Source organism: Drosophila willistoni (assembly GCF_018902025.1).
Source record: "Drosophila willistoni isolate 14030-0811.24 chromosome 2R unlocalized genomic scaffold, UCI_dwil_1.1 Seg167, whole genome shotgun sequence".
NCBI lineage: Eukaryota > Metazoa > Arthropoda > Insecta > Diptera > Drosophilidae > Drosophila > Drosophila willistoni.
In genome coordinates, this window is record NW_025814050.1 from 3,122,375 (window position 1) to 3,147,818 (window position 25,444).

General features: G+C 34.9%; 2 protein-coding genes across 2 annotated transcripts; one reads left to right on the top strand and one right to left on the bottom strand.

Annotated features, from left to right (window-relative positions):
• Positions 1–1,140: 1,140 nt before the first annotated feature.
• On the bottom strand, positions 1,141–12,153 carry LOC6644250 (ATP-binding cassette sub-family G member 1). Its single transcript, XM_002066614.4, has 7 exons — positions 11,696–12,153; positions 6,499–6,616; positions 3,560–3,749; positions 2,542–3,384; positions 2,312–2,480; positions 2,145–2,245; positions 1,141–2,075 (listed from the first exon to the last, which is right to left on the bottom strand). Exons 1-7 carry the CDS (start codon positions 11,868–11,870, stop codon positions 1,575–1,577), a joined length of 2,097 nt encoding a protein of 698 aa, XP_002066650.2. The 5' UTR covers positions 11,871–12,153; the 3' UTR covers positions 1,141–1,574.
• Positions 12,154–15,410: 3,257 nt separating this feature from the next.
• On the top strand, positions 15,411–17,576 carry LOC6644251 (glutamine synthetase 1, mitochondrial). Its single transcript, XM_002066615.4, has 2 exons — positions 15,411–15,561; positions 15,860–17,576. Exon 2 carries the CDS (start codon positions 15,880–15,882, stop codon positions 17,071–17,073), a length of 1,194 nt encoding a protein of 397 aa, XP_002066651.1. The 5' UTR covers positions 15,411–15,561; positions 15,860–15,879; the 3' UTR covers positions 17,074–17,576.
• The last annotated feature ends 7,868 nt before the right edge of the window (positions 17,577–25,444 follow it).

Below are 25,444 nucleotides of genomic sequence, written 5' to 3' on the forward strand. Positions count from 1 at the left end.
CAAAAGTAACGAAGTTATTCATAAATATCAAAGAAGCTAACATCGGCTATGCCGAACTTTATATACCCTTGCAGTCCTTGGTAATAATAATTTTACATGTTCAAAATTTGTTTTCTGCAACTCAACTCATCAATATGCAAGCAAAACAATTTTACTCTCCATTTTACAATTATTTTACACATATGTAAATTTCATAGCATACTCCGATTTTTATGAAAATGTTTCTTCTAGTTCTTCGTGAGCTATATGATATAGTGGTCCGATCCTGATGGTTTTCATACTTTATTTTTTCCGGGTAATAAAAAACCCCGAAAAAAAATTTCAGCCCGATAGCTCTTAAGACGGCTGAGTAAAACGCAAACGCACAGACGGACGGACGGACGGACAGACAGACGGACATGGCTATATCAACTCAGCTTCTCATGCTGATCAAGAATATATATACTTTATGGGGTCGGAACCGTCTCCTTCTGTGCGTTACAAACATCTGACCAATTTTATAATACCCTCTGCAAGGGTATAATAACTGTTTTTGTTCGATCGTTCCTATGCAAGCTATATGATATAGTCACCCGATCAAATTCAAATTCAAATTCGGCAGAGTTATGAATAGTTATGTTAAACCAAAAAATATAAATTTATATGATATAGTCATCCGATCTTGATCGAGTTTGGCACAATTTTATGACAATAGCTATTAAAATCCCGAAGTTATTGAGAAAAGTCACTGTTCGTAACTTTGTAGTTTGTATGGGAGCTACATGATATAGTGATCCGATCCGACTGAATCTGAGATATACAACCTCTGCAGTATTAGCTTACATGCAAAATTTCAATTCTATAGCTTTAACGGTCACAATTATATTGACACTTAAAAAGGATGCCCAATTTATCAGGTTCATCAGGCTGAATTTTATTTGACTTTGAAAGATAAAAAAAACACTGCAGATTGTACAACATTCATTTGTTTACTTTATTTTTTACCTCCACGAACAAATATTTGTGTGTGTTTATCCAAATGTTTTGTATAAAATATGCGTTCATAATTTTCTTAACGATATATTTTTTGTTTTCACTATTTTCATAGATTTTGGTATACAAATTCAAAGGTTTTTTTGGTGTGGAAAAAAAAAACCAAAATAAAATTCAGAAATATATTATTTTCGCTCAAATATACTTAATGCAATTTCTATATGTATATATATATATGTAAAATATACATAAAAATGTATTTGAAAAATAAAATTTTGTTCACATATGTTTAGACATCTATATATATATCACTTAGTTTCTAATTGTTCCACTTGTAAAATTGTACATTTAATTAATTTACTTTGATCAAAAAGGTTAGAAAAATTTTTGCTAATTTTCGTTTCGGCTGGAATTCAGCTTAGGCATTACGTTTATACATATCACTAAAGATAACCAAAAAGCAAAAGATCATTCAAACAATAATTATTCAAATGAAATATAAAAGACCCCGAAATACGCGATTACTTTAAATAACACAATTAGACAATTAATAATTATAGGTACAAAGAAAGCTTTTCACAGAACCGAACCCCCTAAAAAGATTAACGTGTCGTCTTTAGCTTCCAGCGCAAAAACAGATATGCCGATATACGTAGCACCACAAAGATCACGATTAGGGCAACAATATCCAAAGTGAAGTTGGCATTCACCATGTCCAGTTCCTCCAGTGTGGTGATGGGCGATTTGAAGTGGCAATAGGTCTGGAAGCATCTCAGTTTCTCACGTCCATAGCCATAGGTGGCCAGAGCAGTGCCCTCGAATCCGTATCTTATATACGATAGATATGTAATCCAGCGCAAATACACGGGTATGGCATCGAATGAGACAAAGAATCCGGAGAACAGCAAAAATGGCACAGACATCACAGGAGCCAAGAACACGCCATTCTGCACATTCATAGCAGCACCCACAACTAGACCCACGGACTGGGCCACAAAGGAGATTAGCAGACAGGCCGATAAGAACATTGAGAAGCGGAATAACTCCCAGGGTTGTGAGGTGAAGTAGTAAACAATCGATACATAGATGACGCAGAAGATGGCCTAGAAAATTGATCACGAAATGAGTTTATTACTCAAATAATGAAAACCTTTTTGGTTTGAGAAACTTACCTGAAATGGTAAATCTGCCACAGATATAGCCAAATAGTAGGACTTTAATGAATACCAGCGATTAAAGTTCTCCTTTAACAAAACAGGCATTTCAAGTGGGACTAGGAGACAAGAGAAAGTTAAATAAATATATGTAAGTGTGAAATTACTTAATCGTTTTAACTTACATGATAGAATTGTAATTGTCATGGATGTGTACATAAGGAACAACATGTTGAAGAAAAGGAAACCCAAATTGCTGAGTACCTTGGCTCCATCATTGCCAATGTCGTAGTAGAGAGCACCAATTAGAAAGCCAACCAGAAGATGGGCAAACAAACGCAAGTACATAAGAGTCTAAAAAAGCAAAAGGCAAATTAGATTTGTCACCTCTTTTCTAGGTAGTTAAAAGACTCACCCAATCGCGGTAACTGAAAAGTAGTGTTCGCTTCAATACCACCCAGAATTGATGGAACTGTGAAGTGGGATAGCGTTGGGGCGATGTAATCTCTTCGGTTAGCAAAGCAGTTGTGCAATTGACTGTCTTATCGACATCGATCATGGCATCGCCCTTCTCATTGGTGGTGACCACCGACACCTCCGTGTTCGAGTTGTTCTCCTTAACAATGTCGTTGACCATGCCATTGAGAAGGGTATTATTGAGGGTCAGATTGTCCTCGTACTTGCTGCCACTGACATTCGAGGTGGCATCGTTCTTGTCGAGTATGGCTTTCAGGTTCTGCACCTTGACCAGATCATTGCGAGCCTTGAGACCGGCATAATCAGCCGAGGACCGTATATCCCGCTTGCCATTATCAATGGCCTCCACAAGTTTGCGAATATGATCGCCATGCTCGCCGCACGACACTTCGATAACATAACTTGCCGGATTGTGATAGCTGGGACACTCCAGGCTCAGGGTGGAGAGGAATGGCACCAGCTGCTTGGTGCTACCCTGGTACACACACTGACCATCGGCCAATGTGTACAACTGATCGAACATCTCAAACAAACGGGCCGAGGGCTGATGTATCGTACAGATCACTGTTCGTCCGCCGGCAGCTAGCATTTTCAGCAGATGGATGCATTGGAAACATGTCGAGCTATCAAGACCAGAGGTGGGCTCATCGAAGAACATGATTGGCGGATTGCTAACCAGTTCCAGGGCAATTGACAAACGCTTTTTCTGTCCACCAGACAAATTGCGAGTCATCGTATTGCGATGCTCGCTCAAGCTTAGGGTTAACAAAATGTCATCGATCTGCAAAAATTGGAATCGGTATTTAGATGATTTGCCAAATGATAAATCTACAAATGTACATGTGTATATAAATAGACTTGGTTGGTTATTCTACACATTTAATAACCAGTTTTCAATCAACATGATTGCTTGAGTTATTATTAATTAACCTTGTCCAATTGGCTTTTCTACTCACCATTGAATTCTTCTCAGGTTTTGTAAACTTTTTGCTTAGCTTTAAATTCGTTGCCACTGTCATTGCTTCCTGTACCGTAAGATTGCCGTGCAGTTGATTATCCTGCATTATATAGGCCGATAACTTACGGAACGTACTTAAATTACGCTCAGCGCCATTCATAGTAACGCTTCCCTCGATGCTCGTCGTTCTGCAAAACAAAAAAAAGGGTAAAAATAATTAAAACTATCTATGAACAAATTGTTTCAATTAAAAATAAATAATAATTTTAAGTAACCTATTATGCTGTTCACGAATTCATTTCATGAGAATGAGATTGAATTATCTGTAATTATAAATATTAAATATTTTACATGCTCTAATCGATCTTTTGTGAATGAATTGAATTCAATTACCGACTTTGCATTGATAATTCGACGGTAAGAACTAGTTGCGAATTATAAATGGAAGAAAGAAAAAGAGGGCTTAAGGCTTTGTTGCTTATTGTTTAATGCAAGGCTGACATTTCTCGTTAACTAAGCTAGTTGCTTGCACTTATATATGTATAACCTGTTATTTTATAGTAGGTGTACTAATGTGAGGTTTAAAGTTTAAGCCTTGAACTAATTTAATCTCGACTGCTGTGTGTGGTTGACGTAAATATTTATTTTTTTCCAATATTCTGTTTGCTTGCAACGTTAAATTGCACACTTTTAATTCAGATTTCAACAAAATCTAAATTTGGTTTAATTATTCAAAAGTAGTTTGAAATCCCAACTACTTTAAGCGTTGAAGATATGGTCATTACAACTCTGGATTCTTTAGCGAAGTCTGCTGATATTAGAACTTGGTGGTTCTTGAAATAGCTATACATACTGACAACCTGCTCACCTTTTGTGCTGCTTATGATTAAAAATTATACAAATTAGTAGGATTTATTGACCTCAATCCGGCTAAAACCCAGTTTTGATTAACTTCCAAAAAGGTCGAAATCTAGACAAAAATTGAAAAGGACAAATTATACATCCAGTTAAAGTTGAAACAAAAGTAGGCAATCAATTTTCAGGATATCGTCTTAAAGGCAAAAGTTTTTTTTAAGTTCCCACTGTGTTTTATTTTACTGAAGTTATTTTCAAACATTTATAAGTATTTTCAATACTTTAAACAAGTTTTTCATTTCAAAATAAATACTTAAATTAATAGTCAAATGCGAATATTCCATTAAAATTCGATAAACTTAGTTGCAATAATAGTTTTAAAAAACGGAAAAAGAATTTATTTCATACACACTTAAAATTTATTTCAAATTTGAGAGGCTAAAAGAATATTTTTATAAATGTAAACCAAAACTAAAATTTTATTATCAATTTGGAATTTATAAGTCTTAAAGGTAGTAATATTTTTGGGAATAGGAAAAGCATAAAATTTTGTAATAATACGATTTTAAAAAGTTAATTTTTAAACCTTTTTGATTTTTATGCATGATCTTTATCAAATTACTTAAAATTAAGGATTTTTATTGAAAAATATCCTTAAAAAATTGAGATGTAATAATAATTATTATTTAACTTTTGTAATAAGTATTACTTATAATGATTATGTTCCCTGTTACATGTGTATTAAAGTTTTTCTTTTGAATTATGGGAAATTGTCAAAAGACTGCATCATAGTAATAGATAAATAAATTTAGATAGTTTCACTTTGTCGTACTAGTAAATAGTGACTCATATAGTCATTTCTCATTCATGATTGAAGTCGGAGAGGGAAATTTTTGCCAGATTTCTATAGCTGTGAACTAAACTGGGTCATCACATATATTACAAGAGACAACTAACACCGCAATGGGTGACCCAATTACTCAAAATTGACGACACTTTTTTTAAACATGCCACTACGTGGAATATGTACGAGCGGATTATAAATGACGGCATAACAACAACAACAACAACGAGTGCATAAAGATTTACTGGGTGAAGTGCCTTTTGTTGTTAGATTCCATCTGATCTTCTTTTCATTTCCATGCACTCAGTTTTCTTTTACCCATTCTTTTTGTTTCAGCTCTGTTCAAAGTTCAAGTACTTAAACATTTGTCCATGTTGTTATCATAGGCAAAGCTAATTACAAATAATCATAAACATATGTATATATATAGACGATATATAAATATATATGCTTGTACATATGGTACATATGAATGAACTAGAATGTCGTTACGCAAAAGCCTCAAGTCCAGAGTTCAATTAACTAAACCGAAACATGCCAGTAATTTTAACTAATAAAACACATAATAAAAAATGAGTATATCAATCAAACATATATATTTACAATATGTACGTGTGTGTATGTGTGTGTGGGAGGAAGAACAAAAAACAGCTGATTAGAAAACAAAAACAAAAAAAAACATGACTAAATATCGTTTTCCTACGATTTTTCGTTCGTTTTTCATGGCAAGCGACTTTGTTGCGTCTCATAGCAACAAATAGGCGGAATCAATTTGAAAGGTTTTTATACTATTATTTTGTGTTTTTTTTTATGATTATTATGCGCAACGGCAAGCGACAACTACTGTGTGTGTGTGTGTGTAGTATAAACGAATAAAGATAATAAATAGCTAGTTGTAAGTGAAAAAGAAAATTATATAATTACAAAGAACACGATTCGATTAAATTTCATTTGGCTGGTCGGAGGTTCTTTTTATTTTTGGTGATGGTGACAAAAGAGACCTTAACTTGGCGCTCCTGCCTGGTCTTATCTCGCCCAACTCGCAATTATAATTATTATTTTTATACTTTTTTCGTTGAGAGATGATAAAGCCCGTGTGCCTGCTCATTTCCACATATATTTGTACATATATAGACAATTTCGCACAAGGTCAAATACTTATGTATATATGTATGTATATTAGATGATTACTCGTGTTGAATGCAAATTATCAAGATTGAATTTAGTTCCAGACTTACTTGTAGCCAGACAAAATGTTGAGCAAAGTAGATTTGCCAGCTCCCGATGGTCCCATAATGGCAGTCAGTTCGCCCGATCTCAGGCGACCGCTGACTCCCTTTAAAATGGTCTTGGCATCTGTAAACAAAAAAAAAGAAGCAAATCAATTACTTTTGTTTAAAAATAAAAACTAAAGTGCTAACACTCGTCATAGACAGACAATAGAGGGAAGTGCTGCATTGGAGTGCTGGAAGTGTTGGTGGTGGTCATTGGACGATCCAAAACCAAGACAGTTAAATCAAAAAGTCAATAAAGTAAACAAACAAAACAACATGCCAAGCGGTCATTGGCTTTTATATGTACGTTTTTGTTTTCCGATTTTGAATTTGATTTTGAGCTTGGCACTGCTATTGATTTCCATTCACTACCCTTCCTCCTCCTCCTCTCCGCCGTCTTTACCTCACACCTTCACAATAAATAACTTGGTATGCTGACGAGCATTTTGTAAGTTATTGAATGCAAAATCTTTGAGGGGATTGTCACATATGTATATCGTTTGGGCCAATATGTATATATATATTTATATGACTTGCCGCATGACCTCTGAATTGGTCTAACTTGGCAAAGATGCGGAAGTTAGCCATTAGATACTACCAACATATAAAATCATTTAGTTTTTGTTTAAATGTAAATTAACTTGTTTTCAACACGCGCTTTTTAAGAGATGCCGGCATAATAGATACGAGGGCAGAAGTGAAAGTTATGTAAAGTCTTGCAAATAATCCTACAAAAAAAGTACTTGTAATTCAATCAAAAATTGGCAATATTTCTTAATTCTCGAAGTTGGCTGTCTAAAATAATATTGAAAATAACATGACACAACACACTTTAAGCCATAATTATCATCACTTTCACTTCCAGAAAAAACGTCATATTTTGACAGCTTAAAAAACAACAATTAAATGTTTTCTTCTATTTAGAAATCTTGGAGTATTAAGTAAATATTTAGTGAACAGACAATAATTGTCTGCTGCTTGATTTTTATGAAAACTCTTAAATGAAAACGTCTGACGTTGCTCTGACTGTTTAATCCTTCTCAGGGTATTCATATTATAGAGCTATGTATCCAATTGTGGGAAATATAATAATATCCAAGTAGTAAAAAGTTTTCCTGAAGTGAGTTTTAAACCAATAATTAAAAGGCTTTATTTTATACTGAGAATCTCAATACGATTCGATGGCGAAATGGCATTAATACAGGTTGATTTCCTTTTGAGGTTTAAGTTGGCAGGAAAACACTCATTATTTAAATACTCTGACATTTGAAATTTTGTTTTTATACCCTTGCAAAAAGGGTATATTAATTTTGGTCAGAAGCGTGCAACGCATAGAAGGAAGCATCTCCGACCATATAAAGTATATATATTCTTGATCAGCACGACGAGACGAGTTCAAATAGCCATGTCCGTCCGTCCGTCCGTCCGTCTGGATCAACGCAAACTCCTCCTAGACCGTAAGAGCTACAGAGCTGAAATTTTGCATGTAAGCTTGTACATACTGCAGGCGTTGTATATCTCGGATTCAGCGGTCCGATCCCACTATATCATATAGCTCCCATACAAATGACAAAGTCACGAACAGTGACTTTTCTTAATAACTTCGTTATTTTCTAAGCTATTGTCGTGAAATTTCATATTGATGAGTTTTATATATTACACATATAAAGAACTGTGCCAAATTTGATCAAGATCGGGTGGATATATCATATAGCTCCCATAGGAACAATCGCTCGAAAACAGTGACTTTTGTCAATAACTTCGTTACTTTTAACGCGATTGCTTTCAAATTAAATATATGTTTGTATAATATATCTGTTAATGGCTGTGCCGAATTTGATAAAGATCGGGTGACTATATCATATAGCTCCCATAGGAACGATCGGTGGAAAACAGTGACTTTGATCAATATCTTCGTTATTTCCTATACTAAGATTGTAGGCCGTTCTTTCGCAAACAGAAGCCTTTTTAGATAAAACGTTTTTCCATTTTGATGGCTATAGGTAAGGAAAAAGTTACCAAAAAAGTTGCAAGGGTATACAAACTTTGACGCGGTCGAAGTTAGCCCCGGCCCTCTGGTTTTATTTTATTTTAAGATTAAAGTGTGTTTATATTATTTAAAGAGTGATTCAGTTGAGTTTTGAATAAAACAAATGGACCATGGAAAGTAAACCAACTAAATACTTATAAGACAATAGGTCTTTGATTTGAAAACGTAAGAGAAATATATGGATATATTTTACTATATATGTATGTACATAGGTGTAATATAGTAAAGTGTAGTATATTTTATCCTATTTATAAGTTTTACCCGCTAAAATCCATTTAACATACATAGTTTCTATTCACATTTGGAGAAAGAAAGACTATTTCAGTTTCATTTGGTGACTCTGAATTTATCGCTAAAAAGTACTTATTGCTTTTCGAATACATAAAACTTGGTATATATCGAATAGATAAAGTTTTCGTATACTAAGTGACTTGTAAAATATTTTCAATATCATTAAGATCCAAAAGAAGATATCCATCTCTTTAGGTGAGTTTTATACCTCCTCCGCTAAGGTAAGATTAAAATTGTTAAAAGAATAAATATTTAGTACTATAAATTCGGAAGCTAAAAACACTTAATGGTACCTACTTAAAAAACAGTCAAAAGGGCATCACATTTCGTACATTTCTGTAATAAGTTTCATATTTTCTTTTTAGATTTTAAAAAGCGCTTTTCTTCTTAAAGTGAGTTTTAGTACGATTCTCTTGCACCTCTCTCCCTCGTTTGAAGCCCATGATTCTTCGATATCATTAAAGCTAGTTCTACATTTGGTCAAATCATTGTGTCGCTTTTTGGTTTGTTTGTTTATTTTATTAAGTACAATTTCAAATACTCATTGTTAGATCTTCAGCTTGTAAAGTGACCCTCGTATATTCCATCAAAAAAATACGACATAAATTTGTACATTGTACATAGTTTACATTTCGAAAGTTGATTCATTTGAGCTTTAACTAGAATTACCTCATGCATAAAACCTTAATAAACGAATTACATAACGGAAAAACTAGTTAATTGTCGTTACCTAAACTAAAACATAGTTAGTTCAAGACAAATGTATGTATATCGTATCCATATATAGTGTACATATATATTCGTTTGATGCATTAAAGTAATAACTTTTATTTTTATTATTTAAGTAATTATAACCCGCTTTTTATATTATTTTCGTTTTCATTATTATTACACAATTCGCGAGGCATTTTATAGGCTGGCAGTGAACCTCATCAAAATTGACAAAGTAGATGTCGGCTTAAAGGCTTTGAACATTGAACCACGGGATCCTAGTCAGTCACGCTGACTTAGCCAGTCCGAAAACAAACGAAAAACTGGTAGTGTTACGCTTGACAGAATTTATGTGGCTAAGGCCGATTCATAGGCTACTAAGTCAAGTGACTAGTTGAGAGTCGCCCCAAAAACCCAAACTGCACTGAAAAGCCAGCCTTGAGGCTTTTTTTTTTGTTGGTTGGAGTTGCTTGGTTGGCCTTTTTTTTAATTTTGGTTTTTGTGTATACAAATAATTTTCATAATTGCAATCGTCCAAGGTGAATTATTGTTTTGGTTGAATCTTCAAAATGTATCGCTAAGAGAACATTTGCAGGCAACACACGAGTTTGCAATGTTTATTTCAAAATCGCATAATTAGCCTGCCGAATAACCAGTTGTTGGGCATTGCCTCATCCGTGCCTCCAAAGCACTGAGCAGTGGCAAAAGATTTTTGTATAAATTTGTACAAATATTTAGCACGTTTCTTCTTAACTATCCTCTACCCCCCCTCTATACCCCACCCAGCCTACCCTGGGCTCTAGCTACCTCCTACCCTTTCCATGGCCAGTGTTCCATCTGGCGAATTCTTGTTTGCCTTTTGTCACTTTTTGCAATTGCTTTTAAGCTGAATGAATTCAATTGAGTTTACTTGACCTTTGCATTGCTGTGACTATAAACACTTTTAATATGGCCTACTATATATGTATGTATATAAAGCTGTCGGTTTGAGTCAGTACAAAGTGCACTTTATATCTCTTACGGATGGCACTAGCAATTACTTTTTGCACTTGGTGAAATGAAGTTAAACTGAGAATGAGTCAAATACATAATTACCACGTGCTGGCTTTCCCTTAATATACTCTTTGTATCTTCTGGATACGTTTGTCATATTTCATATGTGAATAGATTGACAAATCAATCAGACAATGAGAACAAAGGCAGCTGCCAATATCATTTATATACACTCATGTCCATACAGGGCCGCTATTTGGCAAGTGGGGGCTCCAGGGCTGAGATAATTGTTTGGGAATTCCTTAGGGAATATTTTTGAATATTTAAATAAAATCTGGTCTAAAGGCAGTTTTTGTTTTATTGCTTTTTGTCTGATGTTGTTTGCCTTGTAACAACCTTTCGCTGATCCCCAAAGTCGTTTACCCTTACCCACTCCTTTAACCTGGCCCTGAATATATGTACATATGTAACTGATAAATCATTCAAAATGCCCAACAGAGGGTTTTTCTATTGAACAAAACCAATTATTATCATATCACTGAGATCGAAAAACCCACTTTGAATATTAATTTCAGAATAGAATATTGAATTAACTATTGAGAATCGAGTTTGAATAAAATTCATGTCATTCTGAGTATATAATTTTTAACTTTTCTCTTTTTCTCTGTCTCTCTTTCTCTCTGTTGGGGTCTGTTTATCTGGTCGAACATGCAATGTTTGCGTTTAATACAACAATAACAACTTGTTGTCCTATGGTAAAAATTGACGGCCCTAAGTTTTTAACTACTAAGCTATGACAAGTTCCAAAGTCCCCCCGTCTCTACTTCTCTTTCTTTCTCACTCTTTCTCTCTCTCTCTCTCTCTCTCCCTGAACTAAAATTGAACCCAAACGGCAGTACTGAGCTGAGAACAAAGAAACCAGAAACAGAAACAAAAAACGAAGCGCAGCTAAAAGCGAAAATAAACTTGATTAAATCTATGGCAAAGGGGATTAAAGTGAGGGGAATAGCAAATATCACACTTTTTCTCCCTGTCCCTTCTCTCTGTCTCTCTCTCCAAGTAGATGCGTAATATAATTATGTGCGTGTATGTATAGGATATTGAAGATATACTTACTGCTTCGATTGCCCTCCTTGACACGATATGTCAAATTGTGAAAAGCCAAATCCACAGCCGGTCGTTTGGGTAAATGTTGCAGCGTCTTTGGCTGGGCAGGCACAATTTGTGCCGTCTTATTGCTGCCCCCCAATCTGTTGTCGATCAAGAGATTTTTATTATCGTTCTTAGACATTTTGCTTGATATTCTCAAAACTGCTGATGATATTTAATGCAAAATGCAATTCAGCCAGCCACATGTAGCCAAAAACACACAGTATTATTTATTTCACTATTATTATTATTATTATTTTTGGTTTTTGTTTTAATGTGCACACCACCCTGGTCCCGTTTCAACCACCGAGGTGACTTCAGCTGTTTTTCAGACAGAAATTTTCCACCCGTTACAACGAAATAAATGCTCTTGCTTCGGGGTCTATCCCTCGAGTGTTTAGTACTTGACACGCTCACTCCGCGATCGCAACTGAATGGGTCGCCGTTGGCGTCAATGGAACAAAGCCAGAAACGATGACTCTCGACAACCACCACCATTATAAATAGACAGAGCGTGCGCTCCACTGCCTTGTTCACAAAAGGTACGAATGGGATGGCTATATGTGTTCTGATTCTTGCCTATAGCCCCAACCGACTAAATGAGAGACAGCGCGAGAGATAATCATATCGGTGAGCATTTTGGGGTTTCTCTCACCTTTGCTCTCAAGAATTTGCGGATTCTACAAAGCATTTACATACTCACCTGTAACGGGGTAAAACTAACTAACAAAATTTATAATGTTTTGTGGTCTTTCCTTTTTGATTAGATATCACCTAGGTCTTATCTTGTTACAAATTTAAAGGAATTATCTATCAGGGCGTGGTTAAATAGTTGATAAGCATTGATGAATTATTGATAAGACCTGCAATTAACATTGCTTCCATATAGGTACAATTGGGCCCGTGTTCATGACCACGAATGAATCATTTTTTATGGTTCAATGCAAATGCACACCCAAAGACGGATTAGAGGAAAAGGGTTCCAACTAGAATCTTATGGCAACTAGTTAATAATTAGACCAAGGATCGACCGTTTCAGGTCTTAGAAATTGCCTGCAATTTTACAATTAAGCCCCATATAAAATTATCTTTCTATTATAATCGGAGATATAATTAAAGTACCTATATGTGGATGCGTTTTCTGATGGCAAGTAACCTTTGCCTTGTTGTATAAACCAGGTCTTATGGGATTTAAACTGGAAAGCTTAACTTTAACTGCCTTAACTGCTGACTCAAGCTTTGGAACTTTTTTGCATTGCAAAATTTCATAAAGAAAACACAACACGAAACCGGTTTTCTTCAGGTATTTCACTGACTGTCATTGTGGAAAGCTAAAAAGGCGGGCATTTTCCGAAAACAAAAATGTTTCCCCAATTATGTAAAACCCACCTACATATATTTAGAAATAAGTTAGTTAAAAAGGGATATAACCAGTGGTTTCATTTGACTGAATTCGCTTAGTTTTTTAGTTTTCTTTTTTAGCACTTGTTGCTACACTTTGTGGCGCGTCGCAGAGATGTGTTTTGGGTGGGCTTAGCAATTTGCATCATATAACATCAGAGGAACTGCACACATACATATATACTTACAGATTATTGTTAACCAAAAACTGTTTCCAATTATAGTTATCCATTATTACAATTGCCCATTAATTGGTTTCAATCAAAATGTTAAATGGCAACAAGTGACAAAATCGAAAAGTAAATACACACAGGAAAAAATCTATAGAAAATGCTTGGCAATTTTTTTTTGAGCGGCCAACTAATGGAAACGATGCCACACAACTGAAAAACAAAATGGAAAAGCGTTGTACGAGAAAACTTGCAAATTATGCAGCCATTGCAGAGGCATACACATAAATGAGTTTCATGGAAAATTCTACTCACACACACAGAGAGAGAGAGAGACAGAGAGTGTGAGAGCTTGCAGCTTTTCCCCTTTGCCGTCTCCCTTCTTTCTTGCAACGCTAGGCAACAGTTTTCCGGCACTAAAGTAATTTGTTGCTTGTGGTTTTTCGTTAATGACACCAACAATTAACTCCTATTATCACGCAAAAGAAAACTGTCCAACTTGTTGCAAGTGCCTAAAAGCATGCTACGCATTTATTGATTGATCTCTTAGAGAGCATTGAACGCAAAAGAAGGAAAGGTTTTTCCAAACACAAACGACAGCTGATGGAAATCAACTCTTTGGAGGGAGGGAAAGAAAACAACAAAACAACAGAAAACTCTGACTCTGACATACTACGTAGTAGTTAGAGGTCAAACAACCAAATGAGAGAGAGAGAGCCACCAAAAGAGTTTGAGGGATGGAGTGGGAGAGAGAGAGAGAGAGAGAGACGGAGTGCAGAGACTGCGCAGAAGAGAGTTCGTATCAAAAGTGTATATTGTTTACATTTATGCATAGAAAAACGCGAGGGTATTTTAAAAAGTTCTCACAAAAGACTGTAATTCGTCTGTTTTTAGTTTAATTCTAAATATCGTTTTAATTTTCAACAATGATTGGCAAATTTCTTTTTTTTTTTATATTTTCTTTTAGTTTTACTGTACTTGAGAGAGTTTTTTCTTATTTGCTGATTATTTGACACTGAACTTGCTTTCTTTTTGCATACAAACAGGGAAATACCAGATCGAACATGATTTATGTCAAGAACTTAGGACTTACCCATCCGTCCGGTCCGTCGAAGGCCTTCGTCGTCCGCTGGATGATGCTTAGGAATAAAATAATAGATTAAATCAAGCCGCAAGCTCAATCCGCAACGAAGAAACTTTCTCTGCCCGTATCCGATTCGGGCGACTATTCCAAGCTAGTTGACTTTGTCGAAATGTCTCGGTGTCTCAAAAACATCTCTGGCTGATTTTCGGAACTCAAATATGAAATTCCTTGCTTAGGCTTTCAGCATTCAATTTGATTGCGGCTAAATTTCCAAAAGAACTTATTAGAAACTTCCAAAGATTTAAACATCTACAAAAATTAACTTATGATAATAAGATTCACAAAACTTTATAATAATTGTTGTCCTAGATGCTCCAGAATTGTATTAAGTTATTAATTCGGCTTGATGGCCGACAAAATTTCAGATTTAAATTTTTATATTTTTTCTCTGGAGGAGCACGTGGTTTAGGCGTCTAGCCAGGGTTGCACTAGTAGAATTATCGAACTTCTAAGCTCAGCTGATTCTTTTTACCGACACAACGCCTTAAAATTTAAAAATAAAACTAACGGCAGAAACTGGGCACTACACAGTGTAATTATTATTATTGATTTGCACAATTTTGCTTTCAATTTATAATAATAAAACAAAAATATAACAAGACAAATATCAGTATCTTTATTGATCTCTTAGAATTACTAAAATTTAAATACTTTAAAGTTTAAAAAGAGATCAAAATAATAAAATTTTTGCAGTTTCTTATAAATAGGAATTAAGTTCAGTGCTTGAATTAAATTGAAGTATATGTATGTGTATATATGTATCTTCATTTACAACTAATCAATTCGTCATAGCGGAGGCAACCTGTATTCACTTTGCGCGTGTCTGTGTGAGTGGGAGTGAGGGGCTATGTGCGGTTTGTTTTGGTATCTCTTGTCTCTCTTCGCTGCGCTGCTCAGTGTCTCTGCTGCTGCTGCTGCATTGCGATAAAGAAAAATCGAGACTGAAAAGTGAATGTTGTCGCAAAAATTGTGCTCAAAAGCCTTCCAAACCTCGCACTGGTTGGGTGTCCTCAGCAGCAAGCAGCAAAAAGCAAAAGCAGCAGCAGCAGCAGCAACACAAACAGCAACTTAACGTAAATTGTGCAAAAATTACTTAACTGTAAAGTGTAAAGTGCAATGTAAGTTGAGACCAAAAAAAAAAGGAAAAAAACTAAAAAACAAAAACCAAGAAAAAAACAAGACAAAATGAACTTGAAATTTTTGTTCCAAGAAACCAGATCAATAGTGCAAATATTTTTATGTAATTGCGAAAATAAGTTATATCTCTGATTATCTTTGAACTGTATAATGGTATACATACACACATACACACTCTGAAGCATCTATACACACACACACACACACACACCCATTTGCATACACAAATAGAAAAGTAAATGTAGGTTTTCTCTCTCTCGTTTTTCTCCATTCTTCAAGAATTGTCCAAAGCATCCACCATGGCATTCCGCGTCGCCGGACTTTTCCTTAAGAAGGAGCTAGTTGCTCCCACCATCCGCACATTTCGCACTTCGTTGGCCGCTCCAGCGCAATTCCTGAACAACTCGCCCAATACGGCCTTGGACAAGAGTATATTGCAACGGTATCGCAATTTGGAGACTCCAGCCAATCGAGTTCAGGCCACTTACCTATGGATTGACGGCACTGGTGAGAATATTCGTCTAAAGGATCGTGTCCTGGACAAAGTGCCCAGCTCTGTTGAGGATCTGCCCGATTGGCAATACGACGGCAGCTCAACGTACCAGGCTCACGGAGAGAACTCCGATACGACTCTTAAGCCCCGTGCCCTCTACCGTGATCCCTTCAAGCCGGGCAAGAACGATGTCATTGTCCTCTGCGATACCTACAGTGCCGATGGCAAGCCCACGCCCTCGAACAAGCGTGCCGCCTTCCAGGAGGCCTTCGATCAAATTGGCAACCAGGAGCCATGGTTCGGCATTGAACAGGAATACACTCTGCTCGATGTCGATGGCCGTCCCTTCGGCTGGCCCGACAATGGTTTCCCCGCCCCCCAAGGACCCTACTACTGCGGCGTGGGAGCCGATCGTGTGTATGCCCGCGATCTGGTGGAGGCTCATGCCATTGCCTGCCTCTATGCTGGCATCGATTTCGCCGGCACCAATGCCGAGGTGATGCCCGCCCAATGGGAATACCAGGTAGGACCCAGCAACGGTCTGAAGGCCAGCGATGATCTCTGGGTATCGCGTTATATCCTGCAACGCATTGCCGAGGAATACGGAGTGGTAGTTACCTTCGATCCCAAGCCCATGGAGGGCCAATGGAATGGTGCCGGAGCCCACACCAACTTCTCCACCAAGGCAATGCGCGCCGATGGCGGCATCAAGGCCATCGAACAGGCCATCGAGAAACTGAGCCATCATCACCAGCGTCACATCAAGGCCTACGATCCCAAGGAGGGCAAGGACAATGAGCGTCGTTTGGTCGGTCGCCTGGAGACCTCCAGCATCGACAAGTTCTCATGGGGTGTGGCCAATCGGGCGGTCAGTGTGCGAGTTCCGCGAGGCGTGGCCACCGCTGGCAAGGGTTACTTCGAGGATCGCCGTCCCAGTTCCAATTGTGATCCGTACGCCGTCTGTGGCGCCCTTGTGCGCACTTGTCTGCTGAACGAGTAAATCGCCGGCCAAGGCGATCGTGGGCGTTGAAATATATTATTGTATATATACATGTATAACTAGTACATAACGTGGGAGCTTTCTATATAATTTCTTTCATTTTTTTCCTCAATTTTTAGCAGACAATTCCTGCTTGTTCTTAAAAGACACACGAGGATAGAAGAAATATTAACGGGGTAAAGTGAAAGTCAAATGCGAAAGCGTCATTTTCTGCCATGATTTAAATATAATAATTTTTAGTTATAGTCTACATTTAATTTCAATTAATTTTAAGCCAAAAATAAGAATACAATTCTTTTATACCTATTTTGCATTTCCACATTTTTTGCTTTTTCTATTGGGGGACCATGAGAGCCCAAGAGTTAATACGTACTTACATATATATCTCACAACAAAAGTTTATCAAAATGAAAAATTATATTCATTATTATTATAATTAGAATTGTTGTTTATAGTATTCACTGTTAATCTAGAGCATTGTTGAACACATTTTGAATCAAAAATTTAAAAAAAAACAACTAAAACTATATCAATCTAGTTTTTTACATCTATAAGTACAATGGAGTGTGGTCTAACGCATTTTACATACACATAAACATATTGCATTAACATATGAAATTTGAAATTTGTCAACAAAAAGAAAGAGAAAAGAAAATATCAAGAAATAAATTAAGACTCAACATCAATGATAAATAATAATTATTACTGCAGTATTTCCTCTAATTCGTTTGCTTGCGGTGGTCGACTCTTTGGCATCGTTTCAAAAGTGCAACCTCGTTGTAATATAAATACAAAATGAATAACAAGAACACCGAATACAAATAACAAAAACAAAAACAAAAACACAAACAAGATGTTTTCGTAAATTGGAAAATTTCCACCACGCATGGTAGTTTTTTGTTTTCTTCTTGACACTGAGCATATTTGAAGGTTAGTTGTCGTACAATATGCCAACTGGATATAAGTAAAAACATATACATATATCTATACATATACATTACGTATCCATCATATGATATAGTACATTCAAGATTCCAGTTGATTTATGGGCGTGCACAACCGAAAAACAATCGATTGATTAACCTAGCAACAACCCTGTATACCCCTATACAGACCTTAATCGCCAACTGGACAAACGTTAGCCCCTTCACAATGTATGTACTTCACCTTGGCCAGATGACACTTGCAGTGTGTGTGCGTATGGGTGTGTGTGGCTTGGTGACACTTGCATAGCGATAACTAAGCTGCACTGGGATTTGCTTATGAGTTCCCCCATCCCCTCACCAACCCATGCATGGTTAGCTTGCACAAATACACGTATTTGTTTGTTTGCTAGCTGGTTTAATACCCCTTTCCTCGAACCGTCAACATGAGCATATTGGTAAGAAAGGAAAAAATTAAGCAACCATTTTTAGGTGTTTGCAGGAGTAACGCGTTTATGGCTGTAGACACTTCATACTCAAAGGTCCTTTGAGTCAACTTCAATGTTTAATTATGCCAGGGCTCAAAAACCTTACAGTTTGAGAGCCAAACGATATATTCAATATGTAGAATAAGAGAGGCATTTGTAAACAACGATCGCCATTAATTTTTATTAATTTACGCTTGATTCTTGGAAAAAAAAACTGTAAAATGGGGTAAATGTGCCCCCTAAAGTATGCAGTGGGAAGTCAAAAATTCCCTTTTAACCTCTTTAGGGCCAGATTGAAATGGAAATCTAAAAAAATATGATTAATATACACAAAATATTATGCAAATTCACTTTTAACCTCTTTAGAGGTAATTTAAAATTTAAAACTAAAAAATAATCGATTAATCGAAATATTACGCAAAATTGATTTTGATGTCCTTGATATATTGATTGAATTTCTACATAATGTTTATTATGGGCAGCACTTGTTCCTAGAAAATTTAAATGATTTGAAGAACTATTTCACAATGGTCTCAACTAGTTTTGAAGAATTTTGTCATGTTTTGTAATTTTTGTTACCAAGCTACCAAATGCCATGAAATATTGCTGTGAATAATTTTTTGTTATAGTTATTTCGTTGGTCAAACCTATTCACTTGAGCCAAAAATAAGGTAGATTTTCAGCTATGTTTTTGAAAATATAATAAAAAACATATTAAAACCAAACCCAAAAGAAAAAAACGTTTGTATTTTATAAATAATTGATCGATTTACTTAACAAAATTTATTTGGTTTAAATCCGAGTGCTCCTTATGAAGATATTATGTTCTAAGTCTAAAAAAGAAGTCAAACCTATTCAGATGAGCGGTACTCTATATAATATAAATGGATGATAATATAGAATGATATAAATCTTTTTCTTTATTTGTTTTGTATCTTAATCAATTGTGCATTCTTTAGTCGCTTGTTCGTGTCTTAACAGAAATTTAATTTTAGTAACACTTTTTTTCGACGTGGAATAAACATTTTCAATTCACCTGACAGCTTAACATAATACAAATGTATAGGGTATCTCAACAACGTTGCCTTTTGTTTTGTCAATGTTTTTGTTTTCAGCTTTTGCCTAGTTTTTTATGGCACCTTTGCCCTTTAATGGAAATTTGCTGGATTATGGGACATTACTCCGCACTGGGAGAGGAGGAAAGGCCACAAACCAGAGCACAGATAAGGCGAAATTTTCATTTATAATCACACTGATATGAGGCTGGCTTTTGTGGATTTTGTATATTTCATATTTTAGGAAAGGGGAAACCGAAAAACTGGCTGCCATAAACAAGCGCAATCAAAAGACAACGCCTTCAGTTCCGCACCGCGCAGACCAGATCATTAATGAATTGATAAAAAACTGATATTCAAAATAAAAATAAAACTAGTTTAAAGTTGCCTGGCTTACAGTGAATACATATCTATACATATGCTATTGGAATGGCGGAGGTTTTTATTAGATTTGGAATCCAGTTAGTTAGAATATTTGCATAAAAATTAAATGTGATGATAGGTAAACAAACGCACACAAGCACATTCTTAAGGTGGTGGCGGGGGGGAGGGCCAATGTTATCTAATAAATTATGAATTGTGTTTGATAATAATACATTTTTCTACTGAGTGACCTTTCAATTGGCCATCGTAAGAGGCAAAGTCAAAGTCTTTTTTTTCCCATTGGCATAATGATATCAATTTTATTTTGTTTTGATTTCTTATTTTGCCATTTAAATCGGTTAATGCAGTGACAAGTGCCAAACTGGGGGCTATCAATTGTGGGTCCCGTCCCAGTTTTTTTTTTTGTTGTTGTCTTTGGGTCTTATCATGTCCCCCTCATAAATCATTCTTTCATGTTCATTTATACAAACATTTTGGTTGCGAATCTTTTAAAGGAAATTTAATTGATAATTTTCATTCTGTTCATATAATTATATACTTATTCACATATAAGTAATTGGCCTATCACGATCACGTAGCGTGATTTAGTGATATGAGCCAAGAACAAGAAAAGAAATAAATATATTGCGAAACAGTCTTCACTTAAGAACCAGAACAAAAAAAGAACCTATATATAGGTATATACATACATATACATATATAGGCCAGAATTCGAATTAGGTCAATCTGGATTAACCAGCGCCAGGAGCGAGATCCAAGTGATAAAAGCTGATTTACAGTTACAGTGGGACAATACGTCACACATAATAAAAAGTAGCCCAAGTAAATTATGTTATGGACTTTTCAATACCCTTTACTATAGACAAATGGTAAAAATTTAGGATTACAAACAAAAACTAATTAGAAATTTTACAAAGGTGTTTTTTCTTTTTATCCTATGCAACCAAAGTGTGACATGTACCATAGGATACAATGATCAAGTTCGAAGAAAGGTTTTTATCCCCGTTAAGTATGACGTATCATATTTAAATTTGGGATACTTAAATTTGTTATTAATATAAAATGGTAGACCAAACTTCATAAAAATAGGACTAAAAGTAGACAAATTATGATTATAAACATTTTTCACTAGTCGTTGCCCGGTGGAGATGCCAAAGTGCTCGTATATTTGTAAGATGAAGCGAGATGACTTGTATTTCCTATGCATCAAGTGGAAATGGTTCCTTTTGCTGCTTGGTATAACGATTACAGCTCCTTTAATTTAGTTGTGCTTTTAGATACTTAATTTATGCTAGATGCAAGGATGTTAATGAATTTAACGATATAATGTATATTGTTATTATTATTTGTATCAGTATAAATTATTTTGTAAACTATCAACCTAAGTATATATTACAAGCACTGGAAACTAGGGCCTTCGGGTTAGATGAAAACCACATCCATACACTGGACTGGGATTCAAACCCGGATCCTCGTTTATCAGTTGACCAATTGACTTGGCCACTTAAACAACTCATCTACCAAGGACTGCTTGTAATAAATAATTTGCCACTTTTGCCATGAAGTTGACAAAATATTCGAACGGGGCTAAAGGAAAGCAAAACACCCTTTTAACATTACTTAAATCTAAGTTAGACAACAATAAAGAACACAATATGCAGTTTAATTTGTTTATTGAGCTACTTTGGGAACCGAGAAAATCAGAACTAAAGTCCGAAAATCTAAACGGCATAAATTCGTGGCCACTACTGTTAATGGACATTGTATTTTTTATTTCAATTTTTGCTTTAAATTGTTTTTATTATTCTATTAATATTACTTTATTGAACTTAAAAAAAATTCCTTTTTTTGGCAATAAAATAATTTATTAGTTTACACATATCAATAAATTGTACAATTTTTATTTGTGTATGCAAATCGAAACAATATTTTTATGCTTAGGTTGGCTGTAACTACTTATTTTGTACTTCTTTGCCATTTAATTTAGAGGACCTCTTTTAATTTGTTAGCTGAATAATGTAGTTTTCGACTGATATATAACATTTCAACAGGTCCATAAACATTTAAGCACAATTTGTGACATAAAGACTTCTCTAATAAACTTAATAGACTTGTTCTAAGACTTTTACTTTCACATAGTAATTATGTATCAGCAGATTTGTTGAACTTTTCTTTAGAAGTTTCTTGTCTGCAATTTAATGACATCAATATACCCTAATTACCCCATTAATATAGGGCACTAAAAACCAAATACAAATGCAGATACCAAAACATGAAGTCAAATAAAACCCGTTTATGACTTCACATTCGTCGTTGTGGTCGTTGCTGGTGGTGGTGACAATGTTGCTTTTGTTTTTATTAGTTTTTATTGTTTCAATTGATTGTGTGTATATTAAGTTAATAATAGTTTTCACCCACTCATAGTTCAAGTGGGTGGCCGATTAGAGCCACCTGTACATCCAGAATGGAGCCCTAACAACCGATCCTGTGACCGACACTTTTAGGTCTTAGGCCTATATTATCATCAAAACGGCGCGTGGCGGCGATCACGAAAGCCCAAAAAACAATTAAAGAGAAACATTTTTTTGTTGTTCCTATTTTATCTGGCAATGAGTATGAGTCGACCGACTTTCGAGTATTATCTAATACGCCGCACTAGACGCTACTCAGAAATGTTTACCATCAAGATATATAAATATTGGTCTTTAGCTTTAACGGGTCGTATGCGTGATATAAGTATATGTATATGTATGTATGTATGCGTTTGTATATATTTATATTTTTCCAAAGTCTTTTTTTGTGTTCTGCCTAGTTCCTTGCTCTCTTTTAATTTATTGCATTCTCTCTTCTTAACTTTCACTTGTCTTCTCCACGTCGCGGCGCTCAGGCACACGCGATTCACATAAAAAAAAAAACCAAAAATCTTTGCGTCATTCGCCGCATCGCACGCGTCTGCCTAGTGATCTTCTCGTTCTTGTTCTTGTTCTTTGACTGGCTGATTGGCACATTGAACCAAACAAAGTTCGGCAAACTGATGACGCTGGGACTGACACATAGCCAAAGTTTATCAGTTAATTTGCGCTTTAATTTAATACAACAGTTTTATTAATTAATATTTTATTATTTAACAAACCCAAAAAAAAAACAACAACACCACGAAAAATATCACAAAAATCTACAAATTGAAAATGTTTGTTGAAAAAACATTGAAAAGCTATTATAGAATTTTTGATTCGGGTGGCTCAAAATTTGAATTACCAATTAAATATAAAACGAGGCTGAAATTTCTAACTGATAGACATTTGTACAAACTTAATAGAGCGTATAACCAAGTCGTAGCCCACTTTTTAACCCTTCCTTTAAAGCATAAATCAAGCAAAGCAAATATAATTTAAAATTGTTTATTGTTTTATCATGCAATTCTTTTATATTGGACTGTTGCATTGCTTTTTTTGTTTTATTTTGTTAAATGGCATTGCAAATTGGTTAAAGATTAGCTACAGCCTAGATAAAGCTTCTTAACTAAATTGTTTGTACTCTAAAGATATGACTCCTTTGCGTTTGTCCACTTAAAATGAACAAGTTTTGTTTGAAAATGCTTCAGATTTTTAAGAAGCTTTGTTTTATCGCTAAACGATTGACTAAAGTTGTACTTTAGCACTTTTGTTCAACATTTTAAGTACCTTTTAAGGCAATCAGCTGGTTCATTTGAAAATTGAAACATTTATACGTTTAGATAATACTTTCCACTAGTCATTTCCACCTTTATATCAAACTTTTTTTTATGGAACCCCCCTTTTGTTTGTTTTCTGATTTCTGCAAGTCATCAACATTTGTTAATTCATTTGTATATTATTTATTTATAAGAAACAAGAAAAGAATTCTAAATTACCTAAACAGCAATGAAAACCAAATGGCTCAAGATTTGAAACTTGAAGTTTTAAGTGCTGGATAGAAACAACTGCTGTAGTAAAGGCACTTAAGTGAATGGAAAAGTATTCGCCATAGTTTAGGTAAAAATGCGACAAAATAGAGCTATACTTAGAACCTATTGATCATCATTTTTACTTTCGACTGCAAGTATATTTAAATTTACTCATTAGTTTAACTACTGCGTCAGTACTTATTTTTATCCAATTCTTTTGAGTTTCTTTACGTCTAATTCATTCGCTTAAAATGCAATTTGAATGCATTCTTGCTACTGTCTAGTATATGCAGTGGGTCTCTAAAATGTTATGTAAGTTTTTAATTTGTATTTAAAAGCTTAGATTGAAGTAGTCGATAATTTTCCAATTATCGAGACAAAGAAAATAGGCTGGAATTCGTTGAGAAAGAAATAGATGACTGTTAAATTATAAAAGTTTCTTTCTTTCGCTGCAAAATTGTTGAAATAATTAAACCTTCTACGCCTTAAAATGACAAAGAATCGTACATCTATTCAAACAGATGTCAGAGTATGGAAAAAATTGGATAGCCGAGCCACTTTTCCAAATATAAGAAATATTTTTGCGACCAAATAGATTGTTGTGTATATTTTTAGTCCCCAAGTCAATGTATATTCAAACATATAATGTATAATAATAAGTCAAAATGTTTAGGTTTTCTGTAAAATGGAAATTTTTTGGTATTGCCTAGACAAAGACCTATACCATACCATGGGAGATGCTTTGTTTATTATTGTCAACACGTCAAAAATAAGATCATCACAAAATAAACGAATTGTAACGAAATTGTAATTACAATCTGCAAAATCTGCAATCTGACAAGTAATATTCAACATAGAGTATAAAAATTTTGTTAAAAAATTTCCAAAAAAGTTGGTGGATTCCTTCGAGTTCAAACTTTGTAATTTATTTGTGAATTATATTCAAAACGATTAGGCTAATCCACAATACTTGCCTCCATGGGACTACCTTTTAGCATTGTGCCATGGGGAACACCGAGTCACCGACTAGGAGAGCTTTCACTATCTTAAACTTAATAGTTTTTTAGGGTATCATAATATTCGCACATTGGTTGAAGCAAAAAAAATGTTTTAAGGCACGTGGAAATTGGTTTATCAATTTATTTATTTTAGATATTTTTATTTACTAGTTTTGGGCCATTTAGTTTGTTCTTTCTTGTGTAAACTTTTGTGTTTGCTTGACCAAAGATTAAAGGTTTTGCAAAACAAATTGTGAAAGTCATTCATATATATATATATATAGATATATGTAGTTATACTTGAACATGTCAAGTTAAAGTTATCGGGCCAGGGTCACTACTTGAGGACCCACATGATTCGAAATAATGAAATACATTGCATGTATTTGTTCGAATGATAAAAAGCCATTCTGATAAGAGGAGAAATTTTGTTTACTTAAAAACAGACGATATATCTGAGTGTGAATTCAGTGATTCAGTCATTCATTGTTACATGATATCAAAGTTGACTGAACTAAGTATTCAGTCATGGTATTGAGATACACACACACACACATACATACATACATTTGTATATGGATAATTCATAATTTTCTTT